Source organism: Harpia harpyja, chromosome 7, assembly GCF_026419915.1.
Source record: "Harpia harpyja isolate bHarHar1 chromosome 7, bHarHar1 primary haplotype, whole genome shotgun sequence".
Lineage (NCBI taxonomy): Eukaryota > Metazoa > Chordata > Aves > Accipitriformes > Accipitridae > Harpia > Harpia harpyja.
In genome coordinates this window covers 55,446,498-55,472,732 of record NC_068946.1, presented here as the reverse complement: position 1 = coordinate 55,472,732, position 26,235 = coordinate 55,446,498, and the positions used below count along the sequence as shown (strand labels likewise).

The following is a 26,235-nucleotide window of genomic DNA, read 5'->3' as shown; positions in this document are numbered from 1 at the left end:
AATATGTAAATGTTAAGTCAGGAATGCACTTCTGTGTACTGGACTGCACTAGCAAAACCACAAGAAACAGGTCCAGAGAACTGACCCCTCTACTTGGTACTCATCAAATAATCTCCGGAACACTATACCAAACTGTGGGCACCAAAGTACCAGAGCTACTGGCAAACTGGAGTGAATTCAGCAGAGGGTCACCACTAAGATGGTTATGGGACAGAGTTCATGACAGAAGAGCCAGGCTTGTTTAGCTTGGGGTGGGATGGAATATAATTGTAGTCTTCTACTACGTATAGCTTGATTATAAGGAAGAAGCCAGATGCTTCTGAGAAGTACTGAAAGAAAGGAGTGGAGGCAACAGACACAAGTTTCAACAAGGCAAATCCTATTTTTTACCACGAGGGTGGTTCAGCACTGGAACAAACTGCCCAGACAGGCTGTAGAATTTCCATCCTTTAACATATTTGGACCTCAACTGGACAAGGCTCTGAGAAATCTGGCGTTAACTTTGAAGCTAGGCCTGTTTTGAGTAGGAAGCTAAGCTAGATGATGTGAGTTACTGCCACACCAAGTTCTACTGATTCTAGTTCGGTAAGCAAATTCTCTTTAAGAGAAAATAAAAGTTTAATGATATCTATGAGTTAATGCTATCAAGACAGGTGCTTGAAGGTCATTTAAAAATGGCAAATTATTTTCCTGATCAGTGATTCTTGTCAGAAATGTAATTGTTTTGTTTGTTTTGTTTTTTACAGTGGTCCTATATTTACACTGCTGTTATATTAATTTCTGTCAAAACTGCTGTCATCAAGAACTTGGTGTCAACGCACAGTAGCTTTTTCCTGCACTACCTAGACAATAAATAAAATTAAAAGACCCCCAACCAACCAACAATCCCGATTAAGATTCCTGCCATCTCTAGAAAAAAGGCACAGCATTTCCACTTACTGTGGTCATTAGGTGCTCAGTGACAGCCGCTACCTCCTGCTGTTTCTGGAGCAGCAGTGGCATGCCCATCTCCAGGGCAGTAGCACCTCGTAACTGCACCTTATGAGCTGAATGGACGACCAGAGGAATGATCAGTTTTGCCCACCTCACAGCCTCTTCTCCCATCTGGGCTGGAGCTTGCTCCATTAAGCTAGATCCAAAAAACAAATATAGCTATTACAAATCTCCAACAGACATGCTGCTCAAACACTCAAAGATAATCTTAGTATCATCAATAAATGCTCTAATTCAACACGTGATTTACAGGAAATCATTCTAAACAATTTCATTTTTTTAAATTTTTCTAAACAATTGTATTTTGACAGTTCACTTAAAACTGCAATGCTGAACTGTTATTTCAGATAAACCTCTCCAAAAGCAGAGCAGACTGACATTTACAGTTGTCCTTTCTATTATATCACAACTTTTTGATCAAAAGTGCTGAATTGAGAGCCTGAAGGAAACACACCATACTTCCTTATCAGTGCCCAAGTACAAAGTTTGCATATTAACCACCCCTTGTGTGTTCTCAGCAGTCCAGACCAGCTCCAGCAGGCCACATGTGCTGAAAACAATGTATGCCTGATTTTGAAAAAAAACCCAAACCCTGAAGCAGCACAGGTTTGCACAGACTCAATGTACATTAGCCTGGTCAAGTCTTCTTATCTTATCCCTCTATTGCTGAGCTGTTAAGAGCACAGTATGATAAGCAATTCCATATGCTTACAACCATTCCAAATAGAAGCCAATGAGACTTTCGGAAGTGGGAGTACCCAGCATACATTCAAACCGGCTTGTAGGAACCAGCTTGTCTCTAAGTCATGGAATTTTGCTAGTGTCCTCTTTGCCACGGGTATGTCAAATCCCCATCGCTACAGCTTAAAAAAGGGTTTGCTGTACTAAGGAAAACTGCTGCATTTCAAATATTTTATGAAAGCCAGAGGACAAGTGCTGCTTAAGAGAATGGTTTTCCATTACATTTGTCAGCAGCCTAACTTCTGCACAAGAGCATTGTCTTACCACTACTGTCAATCAGCCTGAGACCCAGTATCTGTTTAAAGATTATTTGCAGGTACAATTCTTGCTCTTAAGGAGAACTACATTCTTTTTAATAAACACATATAGAATTATTTTTTATATTTATATACACACGCATATAAAATAACTAAAAGAAACCATTTAATAAAATGCTTAATTTTCCAGAAACAACTGTCTACTGAATCCCATATTTGCAAAAGAGGAATTAGTGTACAATTAGCCAAAGGCAAGAAGTTGCTAAATACTAACTAAATGATAATTTCCAACTTCTCTGCTACAGAAAATGGGTGTACTAGAATAGAGATAAAATAAGCAGATAATTACTGCTTTAACTATTTCACTTTAAAATGGATTTGCAGTTCAAACCAGACGCAAGAAGTTTAGAGAATACTTAAATAATAGTAAAGATATAAGCTCAACATATTTACTAATAAAGAAATTAAATTAATACTAAGCAAAGATAAAATTTGACTATTCTAGCACTGCTGACCAAAACAACACATTCTTGGTATTGGTCCTAAAAAGTCGCCTTTGGAATTAAACAGTACCCTCAGCAGTGTCATGAGAAACATTGCAGTAAAATTTGTAAAGCAGCACAGAGACATTTTTTAATAAAACCCCATATAACGGCTGAGAATTTCTCAATCAGGTATGTTCTGAAAATGAAAGCTAGGACATAAGAAGGACTTGTGAAGGCACACGAGACTTTGGAAATAATTCCTAATAAGCCATTAAAAATGAAAGCAATGAAAGTTTATTTGAATATTGACTACTTTGTGTCAGAATCAATTGCTGGATTATCATGAAAGGAGTATTTTTCAGGTGAACCGGTTCAGGAGAACCACTGGCAAAGAGACAGAAACAGAGATAGTAGTTCACACAATTTCACTCTGTTCTACTGACTGTAATACAAAACACTGTGGGAAGACAGCCTTGAACATACTGAACAATTCAAAGAGCATTCAAAAAAACTTTCTTTAGAATACTTAGTGCCACTAAGATTTTGTTTCAATAGTTTCCCCCCAAAACTAAGCATCTATTTTAACAATTTAATATTGCAGTGCACATACCGTATAATAACATTTAGTGCTTCATATTCAACCACCATAGACTGTACATCTCCTTTAGTAAGTATCGTTTCCAGGGCAGAAATAATATTGGACACCTGAGGATATAAGATAACATTAGAGCAAGCACCTAAATACAAATATTTCCCCATGAGAAGCTGGAATGATGAAGTTTTGTTTCCCAGGACTGTGCCCTGTGTTTGGATTACGCTCGGTCTAGTTTTAAGGTTAGAGCTTGTCACAAAACAGAGTGGTTTGGACTGCTTAAAGAATCACTCCAACCAAACTGGAATATTCACAACATTTCTCCCCTATGCTGCTTCACTGGTGTCTAACAGAACTGCTCACATTGCAGCTTCTTCCTCGAGAAGCAATAATTTGTTGGCTCTTTTCCCTCTGTAGCTGCCCTTACAATTCTTCCAAGAATTGGAAAACAACCTTCAGATTCAAAAGCTACTGAGTAGAGAGTGACCAAGAGATTGCACAAGCCTCATCTCCCTAGGAAATCAGACCACACACAAAAAAAAGTGAAGAAACTTACCTCTTTTTTAACAATTTCAGAAGGAAACGCCTGCTTAGAGATCACCCAGAGTGCCCGAGTGCGAGTGTTTTTGTCTGAAGTTTTTACAGCAACACTGTTCACCATTGAAAGCAAGTCGTGTATTTCAGTTGCTGAAAGCAGAATGCACAGCACTCAAATTCTGTTCATGCAATTCCAATCAGCTTCTTCCCAAGTTTCGGGGCATTTTGCTCAGTTAACATTACTAAAGATCCATTCAACTAGAAGTCCCAATGGACATGATTTAATGTCTTAAACATTATTTTTCGGCAATTTTTGGAAATTTCTCTCAAAATAAACTAGCAAAAAAGCTCAACATATATTAATATACAGATACTATTTATGTAGTACATCTATATTACCTCTAAAAGAAACCACAAACCCATAAAACTAGAAGACTATTTTACCTAAAACCACTAAAGATTAAATATTTAATTATTTAAAACTTCTTGAATTTCAAGTGAATTTAGCAGCACTTTGGTCAATTTCGCTGCTATACTGACCTGCATAAATTCATTTTTGAGCCTACAAGAGGCTTTATTATTAAAGAGGGCAGTAGAGCTGTAACTGAGGTAACGGCAAGCTTATTACACAAAAAAGAATAGGGGTAACACAGGACCTAAACGCAACCAGGAAGATAGATGGAGAAATCGTATATTCCTTTAAAATTCCAAACTAATGAAGCCTGATTCCTTGCAAATTTGGGCTTTGTGGCTAAATGATCTCACTGTCAGAGAAACATAAACTCACATACAGTCCTTTCCTCAATCAAGAGTACCTATGGTTTTTGTCCTCTCTCCCTAACTCTCCACTGTTTTCAGGACTTAATTATTTCTGAAACTCGACATTTTCTAACAAAATTGGCTGTAATTTATCAACTGGTTAAAAAGTTATGGGGGAAAGGAAGGGGACCACATAGACATTATTACAGATGCCTCATTCTCATAGGAAATCTGGCTAAATTCTGCAGAATAGGAAAGCAGGACACACTGAAAAATTGAGTAGAAGAACCGAAAGAAGCAATTTCAATAAACAGAATGGCAGAGTCACATGAAAAAGTGCTCTCTGCACATCCCCCCATATGATTTTGTTCTGTCTTGCCTGAGGTCAAGTTTCTCTCTAATAAAGGTCATTCCAGAACACTTGTCCAAGAGTATTTAACACTCCTCCTCCTCAGAAGAAGAAAGAATAATTGACAGCAAGCCATTTGTTATTACGATCTGAAGAGTCACTATAGACTCCTGCACCATCAAGGCACCATGCAAGAGCCAAATCACAATATATTTCCTTGTGTGCCTACAAAAGGCAACCGTAGCCTAACCACCTTCCACCACCACACAACCTGTCCATCTGACACACACACACAGACAGCTGACACTGAGCAGCTTCTGATCACGTTACTGCAACTGGATACACCTGACCCCTGGAATGTGGAACAGGCACCTCCCGAGGGACCAGCCAACTTGGACATTAGCTCTCCCGTATTAACCAAATCCAGTGTTTTTACCTTGACGCATAGCCTCAAGTTCTCAGCAGCAAAACCTTTCATTAAAGGGATTCCTAGGAATGTAGGCCATAAGATTTTGAATTACTTTAAAGTAGTTTAAGTTGAAATATTTACCAGCAAAATATTTGGGTTTGGACTAGATGACCTTTTGCACTGGTTTTGGCTGGGATAGAGTTAATTTTCTTCATAGTAGCTAGTATGGGGCTATGTTTTGGATTTGTGCTGAAAACAGTGTTAATAAGGCAGAGATGTTTTCGTTACTGCTGAGCAGTGCTTACACAGAGCCAAGGGCTGTTCTGCTTCTCCCCCCACCCCAGCAGCGAGCAGGCTGGGGGGGCACAAGGAGTTGGGAGGGGACACAGCCGGGACAGCTGACCCCGACTGACCCAAGGGATATTCCAGACCATACAACCTCACACTCAGCATATAAAGCTGGAGGAAGAAGAAGGAAGGGGGTGGACGTTGGGAGTGATGGCGTTTGTCTTCCCAAGTCACCGTTTGGCATGATGCAGTCCTGCTTTCCTGGAGATGGCTGAACACCTGCCTGCCCACGGGAAGTGGGGAATGAATTCCTTGTTTTGCTTTGCTTGCGTGTGCAGCTTTTCTTTCCCTATTAAACTGTCTTTATCTCAGCCCACAAGTTTTCTCTCTTTTACCCTTCAGATTCTCTCCCCATCCCACTGGGGGGGTGAGCGAGCAGCTGTGTGGGACTGAGTTGCCAGCTGGGGTTAAACCACAACAGCTTTAAAGGTCCCTTCCAACCCAAACCATCCTATGATTTAGTGTAACAACTAGAAATCACCAGGTAAAGGCTGGAAAACACTACAATGCATACCCAAATTCTACAAACAAAAAAACCCTGTTCATTCTTTTTCCACCTGGACATTTTTTTTGATTACTAATTCCACAAAACTAATTACAGTACCTAACTAGTACCACAGCATTTAATGAAACTAGAAGTTAGTAAAACAGTATTAGCATAACAGCATGAAAAAAAATTTACAGTTTTTTTGTACAAGATGGAATTAGTGAACTGGTCACACTGCTCATACTAGAGACAAAACCACTGCACCACTTGGGAACTGTAAACTTTGTCAAAATTAAAGTATATGGTAATGAAGACATAAAGAAAGAACTCCGAGGTATAGATATATATAGACACACAAACACACACGCACACTACCAGCATCCACACTGAAGTTTGTTTGCTTACCGGGTAATTCAGATGTAGTATTTGAATTGAAAACGCAGAATCCTAACGCCTGTAATGCTGCATTACTTAGCTCTGTATTTTGACTAGAAATGTGTGCCTGAAAAAAAGCAATACACATAAAGTCTCAGTTTACAGAAGTAGCTGTGAAGTATTGTCTCAATACCAACACTTCTGCTCAATGAAAAGAGAGCTGTCAAAAGCAAACACTTGATGAAAAATGCACCATGGTCGTGGTTTAACCAGGACACACCATTATAGGATACTCTTCCTGATTACATACACTCCAAATCAATAAAACCATTTGAGGTTCTGAAGACATTGTTGTTCTCTGTAATTTAGACATCCTTACTGAAGTAAGTTCTAAACATCCAAAGTTCTACTTCTTTGCTTGTTATGTACTATCACCTGACTCTCCAATTGCTTTTAAACATCTAAAACAGTAGGGAAAAAAAGATGGCCAAGAAGAGTCTTTACATTAATCTTCAAAAAAATTTGACATTTACCACATATTCCACATCCCCAAAGTGCATCTAAAGGCAGACAGAACACAGTATCCTTTCTGGCTGGCTGATTAGATTTGACTCCATCACACTGCCTGAACACATCCAAGACCCTGTGTTTTATTTTTTCTCTGTAGTAACTTCTAATAACATGGAAGATATATTTTGCCAACAACCCCTTACTGCTACGTCATTAGCTCGAATCCTTATTAAATAAAGTCAAATTCGAGTCTTACAACGGCCACTGACCTTGACCACCTAAATGTATCTTTGTTCACTGAAGCGTAGAAAACCAAATGGAAAAAGACATACCTTAAACACTTTGCAAAGTTGAGGAAAGCGTCTTCTGACATCTGCAACGAATTCTTTGCTTTCCTCACCAGTCAAGCGACTTCAAGGAGCAGAAGGGAAAACAAGTAATATTCACAGGTTAAACACATTATAATTGACATAACTTTAAATTTTTAATACACAATTCATTACCTAGTATAGAACCGTTTCTTTCCTTAAAAAGCTAAAACACAACACTGAAGAAATTAAAGAGCAAAAATACCACTCACCACATAGTTAGCCTGACATATCAGTAAAGTATTGTGTTATAAAGCACATGTGTCCTAGTATATTAGAAAAAGTGAAGTGACTAATGACCCATTTTGTGCTTATGGAGCATAAAAGAAAACATTAAGGGCTTTCATTTTTTGTCAACTGTGATATAAACATTAAAAGTTAATATGCAAACTTTAAACAACTGCTGAAAATTAGATAAACTTTCCACAAAAATATACGAGCTTAAAAAGCACATTCCTCAAAAGCAGTTCTAGAATGCAGGCTCCCCCAAAATTCTGGTTTAACAACTAAGAGAGATGACTTTGCACATATCTGAAGAACATCCATACAGAAAAGCTGTACTTGTCCTATAAAATGTTAACAATCAGTCCGACATAGCAAAACCCAACCATATTAAGCACCATCATCCAGAAGGCAACCTGAAAAATCTGATGTCACTTAATACTATCTTTAAGCTAGCACTTCTTTTTTGTCAGTTATTACTAGAAACCTGTAAAATCTTACAGTGTGATCAGTATTGCTGACATCTAAGCAGTTACAGCTTTAAAAGTTACTACAGAACTGAAAGACAGGAACTCAAGGGAGATAATGATGGAAAGAGATGCTGCCTTTGCATATGCTAACAAATTCGAAAGAACCAGGTAAAAGCAGATCCTCATGGTTAAGAAATACCTTCCAGAAAGAAACACAATTAAGAGAAGACACGATCATTCCCAAACGCGAAAAACCCAGCCTTTCCAATCACAAAGCTGAAATGCCAAGTCTTTTTCCAGTCAGGAAAAAAAAAAAGTTACTATTTCCCAACATTCCCTCACCCATCTCCGCAGTTTCCCCAGGAAATGCACAAGGAGAGGCTCTGGGATAAGCGGGCACCAAAAAGACACCCCCCCCCCCCCCCCCCCGGCCCGCACGTTTCCCGCGATCTCCAGCCAGCGACCACGCAACCCCGCGCCCCGCAACCCTCCCCCATTTCAGGCCGGGCAGAAGCTTCCCTCCCCGCTCCGCCGCGGCAGCACCGGCTGCCGGGGGCTGACTCTCCCCCGGCCCGGGCACACGCGGACCGAGCCCGCCGGGCCTGCGGGCCGCTCCGCCCCCCCCCCCCCCCCCCCGCTCCGGCGAGCAGCCACGCCGCCGGAGGGCGGCCGCCGTCCCCTCAGGCAGCGCGGGCCTCCCCGCTCCCCTCACGCTGCCCCCGCGGCCGTGAGGAGGCGGCCGTGAGGAGGCGGCCGCGGCCCGCACTCACTTGACGATAGTGAGGTGCGCGTCGGTGAGGTCCCCCGGCGGGGCGGCTGGGTCTTCCAAGGTCTCCAGCAGGGGCTGAAGGCTGGAGCAGGCGGCGGGAGCGCTCATGGTGCGGCGGGGGCGGTCAGCCCGGTGCCGCCAGCCCCGAGGCCAGCCGCCGTTCGCCCCTCGCCGTCTAACCGGGCTAAGATGGCGGCGCGCGGGACTGGCGGCGCGCGGGCCCGGGCTCGGCCGGCCCAGCCAATGGGAGCGCGGGGAGGCGGGGCCGGCGGCCGAGCCGGAGGACATCGAACGGCGTCGCGCGCCTTCTCGCGCGCGAGGCGGAGCGCGGAGCGATGGATGGCTTCCCGCGCCTTTCGGGCACCGCCCCGCCCCTGCCCACGGCGGGTACCGCCCCTCGCCGCCGATTGGTGGAGGGGGGGGGGGGCGCGAGGGGCTGTCGCTCACCTCAGGCGGTGGGGCTGCGAGTTCGGTTCTCCCCTCATCCCCTTCAAGCCACAAATCATTTATTTGTGACTGGAAAATAATCTCTAGACCTCCCACAGCTGCTCAGCGGCTACAGTCGAGCTCCAGCTTCGCAGAAACCTGCCTGCGTAAACCTGACATTCCTTAAGACCCGAATACGTGGGTCGGTGCTGTGAGACGTGTAGCCCCGCAGCCGTTCCCAGTCGGGTTTTTTATGACGGCCATTTAACGAGGGGTCCCCGAGTACATGCGGGATTTCCAAATGGCGGGGAAAAGCGAGTGCAACAGAAAGTGACCCGGGGTCTTTGCGCCCCGCCATGGCTGTGGCACCAAGCGCTGCCCGACGTCCATCGCCGCCGTCGTCTCCTCTGGGTGGGAGACGTTAGTGCTCAGCTGCGCACGATATATCCCACCTCATGGTAACGTCACTGAGGGGACGAGTGACGGATGTGTGGATGGCATCAGGGCGTCGGTGGGTGTAATATGGAACAACGGCAGCGGCAGCAAGTCTGAAGTGCGGAGAAACCCTGTTTCTTAGGGACAGAGATAGGCCTGAGCAGTAACGTTAATGGCTGAGGCTTGCTTTCTTTCTTAGTCACCCGCAGGGCTTCATAGCGGCGTTGGGGACGCTGAGAAGGAGTGCCTGCTCGGGAAAGAAGCTCTTCCCCAAACAGCGTCACCCCTCTGGCTCCATAGGGGTTTCCAGACAGGCAGGTAGTTCCTGTACACCCCTTGGTTCTGATCCATATCACTTCAAGACCTGTTGCTTCTCAATTAAAGAAACAACAACGACAACAAAAAAACCCCCATAAAACCAACAAAAAGCCACCCTAGGTCATAAACAAAATGTTAACAGTTCTCTCCAGGCGTTTTCCTTATTAACAAACACTTTTGCTGATCTTGGAGAACCGGAATGACATTTTGTAACAGGAGGATGTGAACGGGTTTACTCAGTCCACCAGGTGGCAGGATTAAAAAGCACCAGTAAATTGTTAAATATAATGACACGAACTTTGTTTCCCGGAGCCCACAGGAAGCATGAATAGTGTTGGAAATGACAGGGAGAGAAGCTGCAGTGCTAGCCGCAACATTGTTCGCCAGTACAGCCAGGAAGCAGGATTGTATTCCCAGTGACACTGCAATAAGAAAAGCTCAAAGATGAAATAAATTTAAAGAACTGAGGATTAGAATAAATAAAGGAAAGATGGGTCTGATTAGCTTAAGATCCTGCCCCTCTTGTGCAAAACTTTCTGAGGAATTCACAATGCTCGAAACAAAAAAAAATAATTCACAGGAAGATTCTCAGTGGACATTGGACTTCAGCAGATCTGGGGTCAAGAAAATATTCAGAGCGAAAGAAACTCTTAAAACTTATTTACTGCTTTAAATTAAGAAAAAATGTTTCAAAGTCTGAAAAGTTCTCAAGAATTAAAAATAATTCATTGGAAACACAGGACGATTAAAACAGAGGTAGCTTTAATGCTGCTTCAGACTGAGGAATTTAAACGGAAGTTAAAAACACGGAGAATGATTTATGTTCATCAATTCAAAATAGTACAGTCGTCTTAAAACCCGTGTAAACAACATACAGCATCTCGACAGTATCTTCTGAACAGATTTGCTGGTACTCAGTTAGCAATTTCTTTTGATGCTTCATCTCACCAGTTTTATTATCATTACCAAGTCTTTAATTTGATTCTTTACTAAGTGAAATCAGAGAAGTGAAAGGACTTGAACATCTCTTCTCTGGATGAGGAAACCCTGACAAAATTCACTGAGTAGTTTCTAATTCATCTCACAACAAAATTATGACAATGATGTAATTGATTCTGTGCTGTTCATGCTGCTTCCCAATCTTCTGGCTTCAGAGAATTACATAGGTGGTCGCTAGGCCATCCACAAGATGAATTTATGCATCTAAAAAATAAGCTTATTCTAAAGGCCTTTTGAGTTCAGGGAAATGAGTTAATTAAAAAAATAACAATGTGTAGAGAACATGAAGAAACAAAGCAACAATCTAAAAAATAAATATGTGGAAATCAAAGAAAATAAGGAGAGAACAGCATATTAAATTTAAAAATAATTGAAATGGTCACACAAAAAGTTTGTTCAAATGGTGCAAGAAATGAGGAGAAGGAGCAGTTTATATAGAAAAATAATTTTAAAATCTTTGTTAACAATGAATTCTTCAGATTTTTACAGTACTTGTAATCTAAAAATAGTCTTCTATTATTCATGTAAGTATATTTTATAAGTTATTTCCTAGTATACTTTATTAACAAAATGTATATAAAGGCAGAAAATAAAAAGTCAGAAAGATATGAAGAAAATGTCTTATCTGAAGAAACAGATATCTGAATCGGGTTCTAAAACATGTTTCTTAATGAGTGTATCTCATTACTCTGCTCACATAATACCAAATTTTCCGGATAAGAAGTTTGTTTTTCCTTGGGATGTTGTATTCTTTCCATCACTTGATTTTGAAGTTGTGTCCATAGTAGTATATCTAATTTGAAAACCACCAGCAGTCACTGAGGCATCTGTCAAAAACTTCAAGGTCATAACATTGCCTGGGACAAGAAAAAGAAAAACAAAGGTTACATTTTCGGGTGGCATAAAAATGGGATATTTCAGAGTTATTTTTGAAGTGCTCTTTCTTGCTTGCTTCTGTGATCTTTAGAGCAATCCACCTGGTCTGTCTACTTCCGAGCTGTGGCCTGGGGCGATTAGAGTTCCATTAGCCCCATGGAAAAAAACAGGCAGATTTTCATCAGGTTTTTTTTGTTTGCAGAGCCCAGAGGTTGATAAAGTTTTGGTGTATCCAGTGCTTCCTGCAAATCATTTCCCGTTCTTTAAAGTGCTGCTCTGCTTCAGTCTACCTGTGAAATGTCACGCTTCATGTGCGAGAGACATCTGGCGTAGAGCCTCAGGGATGTCTAGGTGACACAGGGGTGAGGTTGCTACATCGCTCTCCCATGGGGGTCATCTGCTCATCTCCACCAGGCCTGTGTAAACTGGGAGGTCAGGGATGGAACAATTCAACTATTCTGTTCTCTTTCTGCTGGTTACAGCTGTGGGACGGAGTGTGGTAACGTGAGCTCCTGCACAGACTGTCCATAGACTATCCCAGGGAACATGGCTACTTCCTTGCACAGGTAGCCCGTGTGACAGCTGTGCTACAGCGACTTTGTGACGCTTGAGCAAAGAGAGGTAAAAGTGGCTTTGATTTACATGTAATCAGACCTTGACCTGCTGTTTAAACACACACACACACACAGAGTAATGTCTATAACCAGCTTTGGAAGTGTTCTTGAAATCCTTGCTCTGGGAAAAACTGGTGCATGAAGGTTGTGTGCATACAGATCTGCTGTATAAACCCGCCTGTGTGAAAATCCCGTAACGTGCGTAGGTGTACTACCTCTGTAAGGCCAGTGGGATGCACCCTGGTTATCTTCTAATGAGACTTTTTTTCTTTTACATTTATTTAGAAGTAATAGCATTGATGAAGGAGCATGCTGGCAGTTTGGAATAGCAGTTTCTGACATGCTAGCCATGAAGATGAGATTGTGTCTTTGGACATCTTTACCACATATTATTAGAAAGTAGGGACAAAAGGTGATTTTGGCTGATTTTTTTTACCATAAAGAGTGCAAATGTATTACCTGTGCTAATGATATCATCTGGCAACTCATCTCCACAAAACCTGGAAAAAAATATAAATGGTCATGACTAAATGACACAGCAAATATGCCATACCCTGCTATATGGGGACCTACACTGAATGGTGGCTCTCAGGCTGTCCTGGCCTTTGGAGCTGTGGCTCATGGGGCTATATTGGTTCTAGGTATTCAGTGTATGTAATCCTCCGCTACATGTTAAAGCAATTGCCTAAGGGATTTTTGTCATTATCTTATAGTAAGGTTTAGGGGAGGGAAAAATGCATTTTTCAATATATGCAGGAAGTAAATGATGCAAAACAAGATAAAGAGCAATTTAACAAGGTGTTAAGGAAAAGAACAATGGCCCAAGGCTAAGAAAGGAAGAACATTGTGAAGAGAAACATGTAAAATCATCTGTAAAGCCAGAACAAATGGACTATATCCTTGCTTTGCTACAGATGATTTGTAGAGAGCATGTGAAAAGTGGCAGAAATTGGGAAGTGTTTTGTATCACTTTTTCTGGTTCATTTTTTGTTCTGGAAAATTGAGGTACTTCATACTAAAATATGACTGCTAAAGGACAAGCAAAAATATGACATCGAAGAAAAGGAAGTGAGAATTAGGCAAAGAGGGAAACTAAATCTAGTAAGAGAGATGATATATAACACTTGTTCTGTTCTGATATTGTTAGAAAATATTTTACTTCTGTAGCGAATAGTAACTTAAATTAAATACATTTTTGCTAACAGTTTAACATGCCACCTCCCTCCTTTCAATTAAAGCAAATATGCAAATACAAAATACTGTTTGAGATTGCTAGGAGTTCTTCCCGTAAAATAATAGAGAATTAGGATAAGCACCTAACTAAAAAGTCTTGCAGCTTTCTTTCATGTAATTTAACAAAGCAGAAAAGGGCAAAGTGTAATTCTCTGAAACTCTTCACAGGCCTGTGTTAATGACAGTAAAGTAAATTGCCAGGATAGATAAGTCGGGTACTAACTACTGCTACAAGTATTATGGGCATATCAGAGGTGCTAATTGGATAAGGTAATACAGTCTTCTTCTGAAGTAATGTTCTGGGGAAAAAATGAAATCATTTGATTATTTGCATATTAAAGCTGGAATTGCTTTACCTGCCCACAAAGCCATTGATATCATCATAGCTATCATAGATTTCCAAGAAATCAGCCATACAAGCAGTGTCATCTTCAACATCAAACTCTAGAAACTGTAGATGAATAAGTTGTCCATACTTTACTCTAATATGCCAGTAGCAAATTTGGTCATTTTCATACTCATTTGGATAGCCTGGTGACTTAAAAACATGTTTTGAATCTGTGAAGACTCCACCACATTCTTTTCCTAAGAGAAAAATAAAAACATCAGAGTTTAAGTATTCATTCTGGATATGGCTATGGTTCAAATCTTTGTGCACTTTGACCCAGCAGACCCATAGAAAAGCACATAGGAACACCCAGCATGATAGCACCTTTCATACATTTAAGCACTCAGCATTCACAAGAAATGTCAGTGATTCCTAGCTTTTGGGAGCAGATAATTTGGAAACAAGAGGCATGATCCAAACCTCACTGAATTCAGAGTAAAATCTTTCATTGACTTCCGTGGACTTTGGGCCACAGCTAAGTGTGTTATATAAAAGGCATTTGGGGTTTCTGGCTGTGTCAAACTGTAAGCTTTACAGGTGTACTTGCAACTCACCCTGGCATTCAGTTTCATCCTTTCTTCTTCAGAAACCTCTTGAAAGTGTGCCTTTACAAGAAAACTTATAAGGGCTAATGATCATGTATGTTGCATTGTACTCCTGTTATTGCTGCAGCTCTTCACTCCCTTTGGAATGTCTCCTTTGGGATGAAAAACATTCATTCCCATTTGATTCAATGGACATTTGAACTTTACCAGATCCCTGACAGTGGGACCAACCAATGTGGGTACCTCACACTGCCTGACTTTAGGATTTGTCATGGTTCCCCAAGTTCAGACCTGGGGGAGAGGCAGGTACTTTCTAAGGGTGATTCAGGTCATGCGAGTTAGGGGCCTTAAGCTGGACAGTGTGATTAACCCTCTTAGTCTGTACATTGTCCACAAGTCCTGTGCTTTTCAGCTCCAGATCACTGCTAGGTTGGATGTACACTTCAAACTTGTGAACAGTTCCACAAGTTCCTTTTGACATCTTTAGCATCCTAGAGAAGAGCATAGGCTCAGTTCAATCAGAAATTTGTCTGTCTTTGTTCCCCTATGCTACTTGTCTTCTACCTGCAAACAGACAACCCTGCCAGGCTTTGTAGCAGACTGTCCATCAAGCGTGAATACATATCCCTTTAATGGGAGAGACTCAAGCTGTCTGCTGAGTGTTGGCAGTTCTGGTTTCCTTTTGCCCTCTAACCAAACAGAGCATTTGGAAAGTAACTACCTCTCAGCCCAGAGGAGAAGGCTGACAAAGCAGAAAGTCGGGCTGACAGTTTACATGAAGTAATAATGAATGCAGTAGTCTCTCTTACAGTTTTCTTTGTATGCTGAACATCTGTGAATGTCCCCCACCCCACAGAGCTATTTGATTAACAACTGCCCAGCTAACATAAACAAGCTGAAGCCCTGTGAGCACAAACAAAATGTGCACAGCTGTACAGACGTCACGGACAACTCCAACTTTTGGCTCTGCCAGGCAGGGTAGTACACTTGGAGTAGTAGGAAAGCTGAGCAGTGCACAAATTTAAGCTTTGCTTTTCTTGTTGGTCCTACTTCTTCTGTCTTCCCTGCTATATGAAGTGATACCAAGCTAAACTGAGACAGTGGCCGTGTCAATATTTTAGTCATCTGCAGTGTATTGAATGGAGGGGAACGGAGAGATGTCCCGTATCTGGTTAAGTCTTGCCAGTCATGTTTGAACTGTGTCTCCCAATCTGCTTTGGAGTTCCACTTTCCTCCTTCTAGTTAACACATGCATGCACGCATACACACACACAAGGCACTGCTAGGAGCTGGATCTGTCAGGTGTTTCAGTCCCAGACATGGCATGCATTTTCAAAAGTTGCTCTATCTCAGGCACGAGAAAGAAGGAATAAGGGTTAACACTAAATTTAGCCTGTTTACAGGCAAAATGTCTGGAAAATGTTTCCCATGTTAAACACCTCAGATTAGTTATTTAAATGAAATTGTAGCCTAAATGTAACCTCTTATACAAAACAAGACATTCGCACATCACGTTGGAAATATTACTTACCTTTTTACTCAACAACAGCAATGCATTACAGTTTTAGTTTCTGAAAGGACTTTGCTTAGGCCCTATTATATATGGTACAATGCATTGCAGAGACACAAAGCTCTGAGCAAGCCAGATCAGCTATAGGTAACAGCAGAGGCGGCTTAGTGCAAGGCTCCAAATAAATGTGTATCTATACACCCCCCTTTTCAGACAGCACATTTATGGTATTGAAGCTAACCCATTCAGAGCCGGGGTGCCTTTGCGCAGCCAGATAGTATGGCGTGTAGTCATAATCTTAGACCCGAAGAGCAATGGGTTGTTTTTTAAACACACCATTAGGGTTGTAGCAGTAGGCATCCCATCTCTCGCTTCTGTTGAGGCGAATCCCGTAATCAACAATACCAGTTTTTCCAAAGCCACAGTTGGCTCCAGCTTTTACTATGGGATAACCAACTCTGCCCTTCGCCATCCAGCCAGCAGCACATACATGGAAACCTGCAACAGGGAGAAAATGAGACATAGATGTGATAAATCAATTCTAGGCAAGAAACTCTGCTTTTTATTCAAGTAAGTAAACCCTTACTCAAGCTGATCAATGACTTGGATGTAATTGGCCTAATAGAAATTGAACTCCAGGAAAGAACAGTACTTTGAGAGGATAATTTTAAACACAGAATATAAAATTGCATTGTGTTCTCCACAATATGATTATTGGTTCTTCATTTGGAAACAAAAATCAAATGCAGATGGACTATATAGTTTCCTGGTAGTGAGTTTTAAGTGCTGTACCAGCATTTGTAACCAAATTATACATTGGATGAGTTATATAAGCGTGTTCTTTGTTTCCCTTTTGAAGTCATACAAATTTACTCAATCAAATCTCAACAGTTTGCAGCATTAAGTTCTGAGAGTGAATAAAATACTACATACAGAAGACAGCTAAGAAAATGAAGTATTTACTTAAAATACTTTCAATTTAAATTTAAATACCTGGAATGCCTCAAGTATTTCTTGCTAAACTAAAAGATCCTGCTAATGCACTTTGTGGCTGAGAACTTAAAAACAATAGCCAAAGAATGCAATGTTATTCACTGTCTGGTAGAGACCAATTTAATGTTTTCACGGAGACGAACTGGAACATATTTGTGGCGTCCTAGGACTGTGAGCTACTCAGAAGAGACAAAAGTACCCTTTTTACATGTGCGCTGGTGCCGAGAGCCAGCTTCTGACTCAACGGCGTAGCCTGCAAATTTCTAGAGTGAAGGATATTTTCCATTGTTTTCCTAATGTTCTGAATGAATTGATCATTTCTTATTAGGAATCAAATAAAAATACAATAAATCCCTCACTCAGCTGCACTTTGCACTCCAAGCACACCACCCACTCTCTCTCAGAGCAAATATGGCTGGAATAAACATTATGGAAACATCTTGACTGATGATATGAAAAATAGCAATGCACATTTACTCTAGAAGCTCCCTGGGGATAAACACCTTCGTCTGCAGGCCCCAGCAGCAGCCAGGTGCTGTAGCTGGGGAGGTACTGTTGCTTCCCAGCTCAGCCAGATGGCTCTCTGCTGGCTGTTGCTGGTTCCAGGACTGTGCTGCACCCAGAGCTCAGGGGGATGCGTAGCATTGTGTGCAGATGTTATCCCTGACAGCTCTGTAGGTAGCGCAGTCATGCTCTGTTACTGAAGGGGGAAATTGCATGCAACCTGGGCAAAAATCCAGGGAGTTTACAAGTCTCTCAGTCCCAGAGTTTGTAACATTCATGAAAATACAAGACTGGCAACATTATGAATGAGCAATGTGAAAAGCGAACAGCCATGATTTTTTTCAAACCTATTTTTCTTGCCGCCTCCAGCTGCTGATAGGTAGCTAGATGTCCTCCCTCGTATTCACAGACTGCTTTTGCTTCTGCATAGGTGAGCTGGTACTTCCCAGAGCGTGACTCCCTGTGATACACTCCAGCTGCTCGTTCTGTGGGACCAAAGCAATAAATGATTTCGCTATTGTATCTCAGCTGGCCCACCTTCCAGTGTGCTCTCACTGCCTCCAGCAGTTTCCCCAAGACCTGCACTTCAGGCTACTGTCCAGGTGAGAAGAGAAACATGTTCAGCTAGTAGCTGAGCCACTTGGAAAATGTCAGGAAAATATGTCCCTCCCAACCCAAAAGCATATTTTTGCAACCCAAAGGTATGTTTTTGTTTGGGAGAAGTCTTGAAAAACAGAGCTAGTCAGAGCTTGGTGAGTTTTGAAAAACAGAAAATCAACAAACGCAGGGAAGGACTCCCCAAGGACTACTCAGAAGGCAGTAGTTATGGGAACAACTGGCTGGTGTCAGCATCACTAGTTCCGTGTATCCTGTCTGACTCCAGGGAAGCTCCTTCTGGATTGCTATCACAGCATACGTTTGGATGTAACTTTAAGTGCCTTTGTAAGATGAATCAGAGCTTTGTTTTGAATCTCCAGAGAAGTTAAATCAGAGCTACTTGGATAGAGGAGAGGCAGAAATTAAAGGGAATAAAAATGTGAAATAAAAATATCTGAGCTTGTGTCACAAAGGGCAGGACCAGAACAATTGCTGGCAGACATTTTTGCTGCACAGAAAATGAATACACTTTCTTCATTATTTTTTTCTTTGCTGTTGCAAATACAGTATAAATCAGCTTTCCAGGGAAACCTAGAAACTGTCAGTACTACTACAAGTTTTATAATCTTATCATGTTGCACTTGTCTGATGCCATATGTATGGAAATCTGTCTCAGAACCAATCTGCATATCTAATCTGAATGGCGTTTTTGTTTAGATCTTTCTTATATTTAGTATAATCTGAGAGAAATGGCTGTCTGTAGCTATCACTAGTCAACATGACTGAAAAAAGATGCAAAACAGGAAGAATTTTTTACAGTAGTTATTTGTACCATGGGAAGAAAAAGAATGTCTTTTTTAGGGACACACTTAGAGTCAGTAGTTTTGGCTAGATTAGGGTATTTTTTAAAAAAACATGGTCACCACTGAATTGTGGTTAGCAATGGTGAGATCCCTTATTAGATACAGAATGACATTTGCCAATGTAGTTTTTGGACCCACAGTCACTGGCCTTGTGCCCAGTGAAGTAAATTATATTGCTGATTATAGTCTCAGAAGACTGAGAGCCGCTTTCTGTAACATTGCTGGGAATGTCACTGGCTTGAGCATGGGATAACATACATTCTGTGGAAAAATCTTTCTGGAGAAGCCAGTTCCATTGCAAAGAAGAGTCACAACTAACAACTGTGGAATAATGGTATGTTATATTTTTTAAAAAATCTGTTTTAATTAAAAAATTATTCATAGGAAGTATTATTTTTCATTCACTCAACAGTCTATCATGTCTAACCTGATAAATCCACTGACTGCTTCTTTACAGTATGACTGTATTGGATTCAGTATGCATGAATTGAAGATCTGAGTACTACAGAAAATAGCACACCTTTTAGCCTCACTGCACACTCAGGGGACAACCTGGAATTGACATTATTGATCACTGCAGCTCACAGGGAAGTGAACTGGAAGGTGAATTGAAAAACACAGACTGTAGTCCTTGGGATTAGCTGAGCTGCCCCACCTACACCAAGTCAAAGAGTAAGGGGCAGCTGAATTCCACGGTTTGTCACCTCTGCAAAGGTGACCAGTCACAGCCAAAGCAAGAGCAGTCTTAAAGCTTATTGTCAATGATGTTTTCTGATAAAAGCTCCCATCGCTCTGGCAGCCACCTTTGCAAGACCCACCCTGTTCCTTCCCTGGAACTACTGCTGGATGTACCACCAGGCATTCAGGGGGAATCGCCACTGTTTGGACTCATCACTCTTGGAGCTAACAGTAAAAACTTATCATTTTTAGTTCTCCTGACTTTTTCACCTGGCAATATTGTTTTCAAATCTTATCCCTCAAAAGGTATCTACCCCCACTTATTGATGCTGAAATGTCACTATGGACAGGCGTCAAGTTTGTCAGAATATTGCTGGAAAGATCCGCTCTTCCCAGTTTCTGCAAGGGCTGCTCCACCAACAGCAGCACCACTGAGTCTTTGTGCAAGGTCTTGGTGGGTGGTGTTACCCTGCTGAGAGCAATCACCAATCTGTATCTCTGTAACTCCTTTGTAACATGGCAAAAGTAGCTTTTGGAAGATAGACCACACACAGGTACTCCACCAAGCTTTGAGATTTGATGCTGGCTTGGTGTGTCACAGTTCAATGATACAGTATTCCCTGACAGTATATCCTAATTAACTGATCAGATCTTCCACTGGCATTTTTTTCCCTTCCCTCTTAATTACATTAGGGGCTGTGCAGAAAGATACACTGCATCAGCAAAACCAGACCTAGGTCAAAGCATTGTACTCATTAACTATTAATATACATTTACATATTTATGTATCTGTATATGTATATACATATATACACATATTCACAGTCATACATGAACACACACACACACGGACAAATTACCATTAGTCTTTATGGAAGCAATATCATGGCTGTGTAGGTAAATGTGCATGAAATTTTGTTTTCACTGGCAAGCACAAGTGCACGCCTACCACTGTAAATGCACACCGTTCATATACTATGGGGCCCACACTACAGAGTACAACCTGTTCCAGCCTCAGCTGGGCATCTGCTCTGATGGGGGATTCTGCTTGAAGGCTGCTCTCTTTATCTGACCCGCCTGAAATCTCCTCTTCCTGGACAACAGTGAGAACTTTCAACAAAGTTCTTTCTCTCTTTGCCTGAAAACCTGCATATTGGGACTGTTCTCTTGGGGATTTCTCCACCTACTTTTCTTCTTTGGCTCTTACTCAAAAGCCATGGGTTACATGCCTGACAGGACATGTTTCTTCCAACTCACATTTCTTAAAATCTCTCCTTGAACTCCAGAGACAGCAGGATCCTGCAAGGACAGCAACCCTCTACTCACCCACAGCAGCAGGAGATGGTAAAATGTAGTCAATCTTTTCTGCACAAACACAACAAGCATGAAATTTGGCCTAATAAAGTACTCTCAATATGCATGACACAAATACTAAATGCTAAATAAAAAGAAATATTTAACTTTTAAGCAGAGCGTGGCCATGTAGAGTTACTAGCACGGGCCTCTGCTAACACGCACGGTTGTACTCAGAGTACTCCACCAAACAGGGTGGGTATGGCCCCTAAACCACACTGACATACGGTGTGTGAACGGGCATGAAATTCTGAACACAAAGAGTGCAGCAGCTGTCCTGGGAAACCTACTTCTTGGCACTAAGAACTGGCACTCAAATAAGCGTATGAGCATATTTGGGCAAGACTGCTCCAATCCTCTCATCAGTTTACAATAAACCTTTGGTTATAATGTGCTTGTGTCAAAAATGAGCAACAATAAAATTCCATTCACAGAAGAAAGGTATTAAAAGGAAGATGATACAGTCAGCTGCAGCAGAACTGCATGCTTACTGAGAAAACAGAAGATGTTTTGTAACAAGAAAAAAGGTAAAAGACATAAGCATTTCTAGACTGCCAGTAATTCAAGATTTTATATTTGTGCTAATGATTTGCTGTGGAAGAAAGGTAAAATGGAAAACCCTTCATTTTCAATTTGGTCTTTATAGTGCTTTACCAGAAGAAGGGGAGGTAAGCAAAGCTTAGATGTCACTACGCATTTCTAGGTTTTATTCAAGGGAAGGGGTCTTGCTTTAATGCTTGTGCATAGTGAGTATGAGATTGGGGTTACTTGTTTTACTGTTAAAGTTACACTTTTTTTTTTTAATACAAAGATACATAAGTTGGGTGGCTGTGATTTTGCCAATTTTTCTTCATTTATATATAATGTCACTGAATTCCATGGGTAATTCAATTAACTGTATTTTGAGGTTTTTTTCAATAATTTTACTGGTGTAGTTACACTACATGGTGTGTTTCTAAAGAAGCTTCAACAGAGTCCTGGAGATAAGAAAGCAGAGTGGGTTATTTCAAAGTTGCACACTGTGCTTCCAGATTTTGCATGCGTTTGTTTATTTAGAGCAAGTCATCAGTTTTTACCCCATGGTTTATTTTTATTTACTCTCATGATAAATGCTAAAGGTGTAGCAAAACATAATTTTATTATGCATTCCAGTTAACACTGTTTCCTCATTTTAAAGAACTAGAAAATTTTTTCTTCAAATTGACTTCAATTCATAAAACTGCTTAAATGATCACCGTAATCACAAATTCACATTTATGTTGTAGAAGCCCCTAAAGGCTACGTCCAGGGTGGCTGGTTGCAACAGTCATGTGGATATGCCAATATTTGCAAATGGAACACCCAGGACCCATTCTTTAATGGGTCCGTGAGTGCAAGTGGCATGGTGTGTGCCTGAGCTCTCTTCCCCATCACCAGGGTGGTCTCATCCAGGGATAGCCCATGGCCTGGCTCTCCCTGGCCCGGCACTGGAGTACTCTTTAGAAGACCACTGGCTGGCTGAGAGCAAAACTGTGCCAGGGAACGTGAGAATGGTTAAACCACAGACAGGACCTGTGCACGGCCATGTGCTGTTCACTTGTTCAGGGACAGCCTGAACAGCCTACAGATAAGCAAGGGCCCTGACGCAGCAAGCCCCTTTGCTCATTGCCCTGACCACATCTCTTCTCTACAAGAATACCCATCACAGCCTGTATCAAATTCAACTTCTCTGCCCCTACTATCAGGGCTTAACATAGCCTCAGTCCTACTTATCTTCTGCCTCTCCTTACAGTTATTCCAGCCAAGAATACAAGCTTTGCTTGTTTCTCACACAGACCTCTTCTCTGTCATCCTTTTTCTGAATACCAGCCACTTGAGGTGGTGCATGAAGCTGCCAAGCTGTCCTGCCGTGGAGCTCTCTCCCACCTGAGCACCTTCAGCAACTATGCGACACAGCAGGCGTGTTCCAAGTTTAGAAGGAACGAGAAGTCATTAAAAATGTGCAGTCAAATGGAAAACAATATAGATCACTTCCCCTTCTCATTTATGTTCCTGTTAGTCTACATGGTGCTCTGAGAAGGGAGTGGAGTGACGTGGTTGCTGCACCAGCTAATAGAGCGTGGCCCCAATCCCTCATGAAACATCTGAGCACAACAGAAACGTGTACCGGCTATAGGAATTCCTTAATGTCCCTAAAGAAATACACAACATTCGAGAGAGGATAAAGGAGTTTGTAAATATTTGTTTATAAAATGGACCACTCGGTGCATGTTTTTGTTTTGGCACCCTTTTTGTGACTATATTCTGAATATGTTTTTCTGTTATATTGGATAATTATAAAGATCTCTTAAAGAACTCTAAGAGCTATTTAAACCCTCTTGAGGTATAAGAAACTATTCCCACAGCATTTTCTACAGCCCTTTTGAAATCTTCTCTCTACTGTTTAATGATGTGAACAAACCAATGGCCAAAACATATACATTTCTGTACCTTCCTAGAAACCTATGAAATATTACCGCTATTATTTCCAGATCATTTAGTTTCATGTGTAGGACCCCAGGCATTTGAAGTATGTTCATGCAGAAAGTAATTCATTCTTTTGGCAAATGTTTCTTTTCATACTCGTTTTCCTTCATTAGAAGCAACCGTTATTTAATGCTGTTTTCACTTTACCTCGCACTGTAGGAAAATACATTCAGATGAAATATTCCATAACTACTTTTTCCTGCACTTCAGAGAAATAGTAAAAGTAGTAAGCTCATAAGGACAAAACTTACAGTCACTACTCAGATAAAATGATCACCAATTCAATGCAGGATTTTGCTAATATTAATGCATGGCTCACTTTTGTATTGCTAGGTGCTCATTTTTATACTGTTAGACAAACACAGTGACTTTTGCAGCAAAACGTTGATGATTAAATTATTTCTTACCTAACCAAATAGAGTTATGCAGCACTCCGTCCTTGAATCCCCATGCTTGAGCCTTGTCCCACAGCAGGGCAGAAAAGAAAATTAGTGCAATCATCTCTTCCGAACTATTAGGCTGTAAATATTCCCTGTTAAAACACTCAGGGTAACCTCTGCTAGCAGCTGGCTAGATCCTATTGGAACATCTGGTAGCCAGATCTTAAATAGTGCTTTCAGCTGTGAGGTCAGCAAGCCTGCTCCAATTGTGCTTGCTGCAGTACTATTACACAATTAAATGTGATGTCTGCAGTCGTCCATGTGACTCACTTTTGGCTCTCTTGATTCCCAGCATGTCCAAGAAACCATTCTATCCCTCACTACTGCAGCACACATGAACACTTTTCAAGCCAAAGTCTGTTCATTCTTCAGCACTCACTGTCTTCAAATTCCATAGACCAATAAAACTAATAACCAATTTAACTGCTTATGGTGTTTCTAGTCACACCATTTACAGGACTGAAGAGAATCACACACACTACCTCTCATTCTCATTTAAACATTCTGGGGGTTTTGTATATAATTTGAATTTAATTTCACAGTGACCTAATGAATGAAAAAAACTGTAAGGAGAACATTTTACATTGGCTATTTGAATTCAGTTTCCCTCCACGGAATCTGTAATTGCAAGTCAAACTCCCAGATCAGCATAAAACTGCAAGTGTCAAAAACAGATGCTCTTTGTTCTGCAAGTGGGAAATAAAGCTAAAATCTTCTCTTCCAACCCACAGTTTAAAATCTGATTCATAGCATGACAGCTGTCTGCTTGTCTTCCCTTCCGGCTGAAAGTGAATGCTGCAGCTGCTCCTTGTGAATGACTGGGAGAGTAGAAAGGGGGAAAGATGAGAGTATGGAAAATAGTCTGGTGCTCTGCACTTCTGAGCAGCCATTGGAAGAGTCTGCTCTCCAGTTCTGATAACATTTGTAACTTCTGAGTCAGGAGCTGTAGAAAAAGATGTGCTCATGGCCATGAACACAATCAAAATAAATGAAAAGGAAAGGGTGGAGGACTCTGTGCCTACTCAAAAATATTTGGCATAGATGAGTGTTATATCAATGAGGAAGATATTCTTCATCACTCCAGTCTTAACATAAAGTGATGAGTGCCTAGCTACATTGTATACACAGACATACACACGTATTCCTCCCACCTACAACTTGGGCAGATGATGAAGGGGAGAACTGTGGGGAAACCAAGTGGAGTGAGAGCCTTTCCCCCACATCAGAGTAGCAAGGTACCTTCCATCAAAATCCCAATGTCTTGACCTGTCACTGCAGCACTCACTGATGAGAGCAAACCCGTTCTTCCAATAAAGTTCACCTACGTGTAACAATCCCGTTGTGCACACCCATGCCTTACCCATTCAAGTTTGAACCTTCAGTGTGCAGCAGTAGGTGTACAACGTATATATGTCTTCTCGCTCCCGACAAAGCTCACATGCATTCTGATGTCAAGGTCTGGCACTGGGACTTTCCACTGAGGTATCCGAGAAAGCTGATGGCAGCCCGCTGGCTCCCTCCGACCAGCCTGGGACATTCAGGGCATGGTGGCTTCTTGTCCTCTTTCCTGCCCTGCTAGTGAGCTGCTACAGAGTGGGATGCTGGGACCAGGGATATTGCCTGCCAGTTTGTTCACCAGTCTCCACCACACTGATCATCCCACCACACTGCTTGTCCCACCACACTTTACAGCTCCTATGTCAGCAAAACAAGAAAGCACTCCAGAGACTTATAGAATCATAGAATTGTTTAGGTTGAAAAAGACCTTTAAGATCATCAAGTCCAACCATCAACCATGCCCACTAAACCATGTCCTGAAGTGACTTGTCTACACGCTTTTTGAATATCTCCAGGGATGGTGACACCACCAGTTCCCTGGGCAGCCTGTTCCAGTGCTTGACAACCCTTCCAGTGAAGAAATTGTTCCTAATATCCAACCTAAACCTCCCCTGCCGCAACTTGAGGCCATTTCCTCTCATCCTATCACTAGTTACTTGATAGAAGAGACCAGTACCTACCTCACTACAACCTCCTTTCAGGTAGTTGTAGGGAGCGGTAAGGTCTCCCCTCAGCCTCCTTTCCTCCAGACTAAACAACCCCAGTTCCCTCAGCCGCTCCTCATAAGACCTGTGCTCCAGGTCTTGTCTTATTGCATAGAGGTTGGAGCCCTACTCTTTCTTCTCTCTAGATTTGAGGATTGGTGCTTTCTTTGTACTTGTCTTCTACTTTAATGCCCAACAGATAAGAGTCCAAGTTTTTGAATGAGACCTAATTCAACATTATTCTG

The 26,235-nt window shown here is 41.6% G+C and overlaps 2 protein-coding genes across 4 annotated transcripts in view; both read right to left on the bottom strand.

Moving 5' to 3' along the window:
- RIF1 (replication timing regulatory factor 1) overlaps positions 1 to 8,889 on the bottom strand; it is a 37,152-nt gene extending 28,263 nt beyond the window's left edge. For 2 of the 3 annotated variants that reach the window (XM_052793063.1, XM_052793064.1), the window contains exons 1-6: positions 8,673 to 8,889; positions 7,175 to 7,253; positions 6,363 to 6,459; positions 3,625 to 3,755; positions 3,087 to 3,181; positions 940 to 1,129 (exon numbers count right to left, since the gene is read on the bottom strand). In XM_052793063.1, coding sequence (XP_052649023.1) covers positions 940 to 1,129; positions 3,087 to 3,181; positions 3,625 to 3,755; positions 6,363 to 6,459; positions 7,175 to 7,253; positions 8,673 to 8,779 — 699 coding nt within the window. In that variant the 5' untranslated portion in view covers positions 8,780 to 8,889. Of the gene's footprint in view, positions 1 to 939; positions 1,130 to 3,086; positions 3,182 to 3,624; positions 3,756 to 6,362; positions 6,460 to 7,174; positions 7,254 to 8,672 lie in introns of those variants that run through there. The other variant, XM_052793065.1, reaches the window with a different exon arrangement.
- A 1,704-nt stretch (positions 8,890 to 10,593) lies between these two features.
- Positions 10,594 to 24,177, bottom strand: TNFAIP6 (TNF alpha induced protein 6). The gene is made up of 6 exons (XM_052793211.1): positions 23,916 to 24,177; positions 17,860 to 17,997; positions 16,352 to 16,513; positions 13,929 to 14,157; positions 12,799 to 12,839; positions 10,594 to 11,706 (listed from the first exon to the last, which is right to left on the bottom strand). The coding sequence occupies exons 1-6, from the start codon at positions 24,007 to 24,009 to the stop codon at positions 11,543 to 11,545; spliced, it is 828 nt and encodes a 275-aa protein (XP_052649171.1). The 5' UTR covers positions 24,010 to 24,177; the 3' UTR covers positions 10,594 to 11,542.
- Positions 24,178 to 26,235: the final 2,058 nt, after the last annotated feature.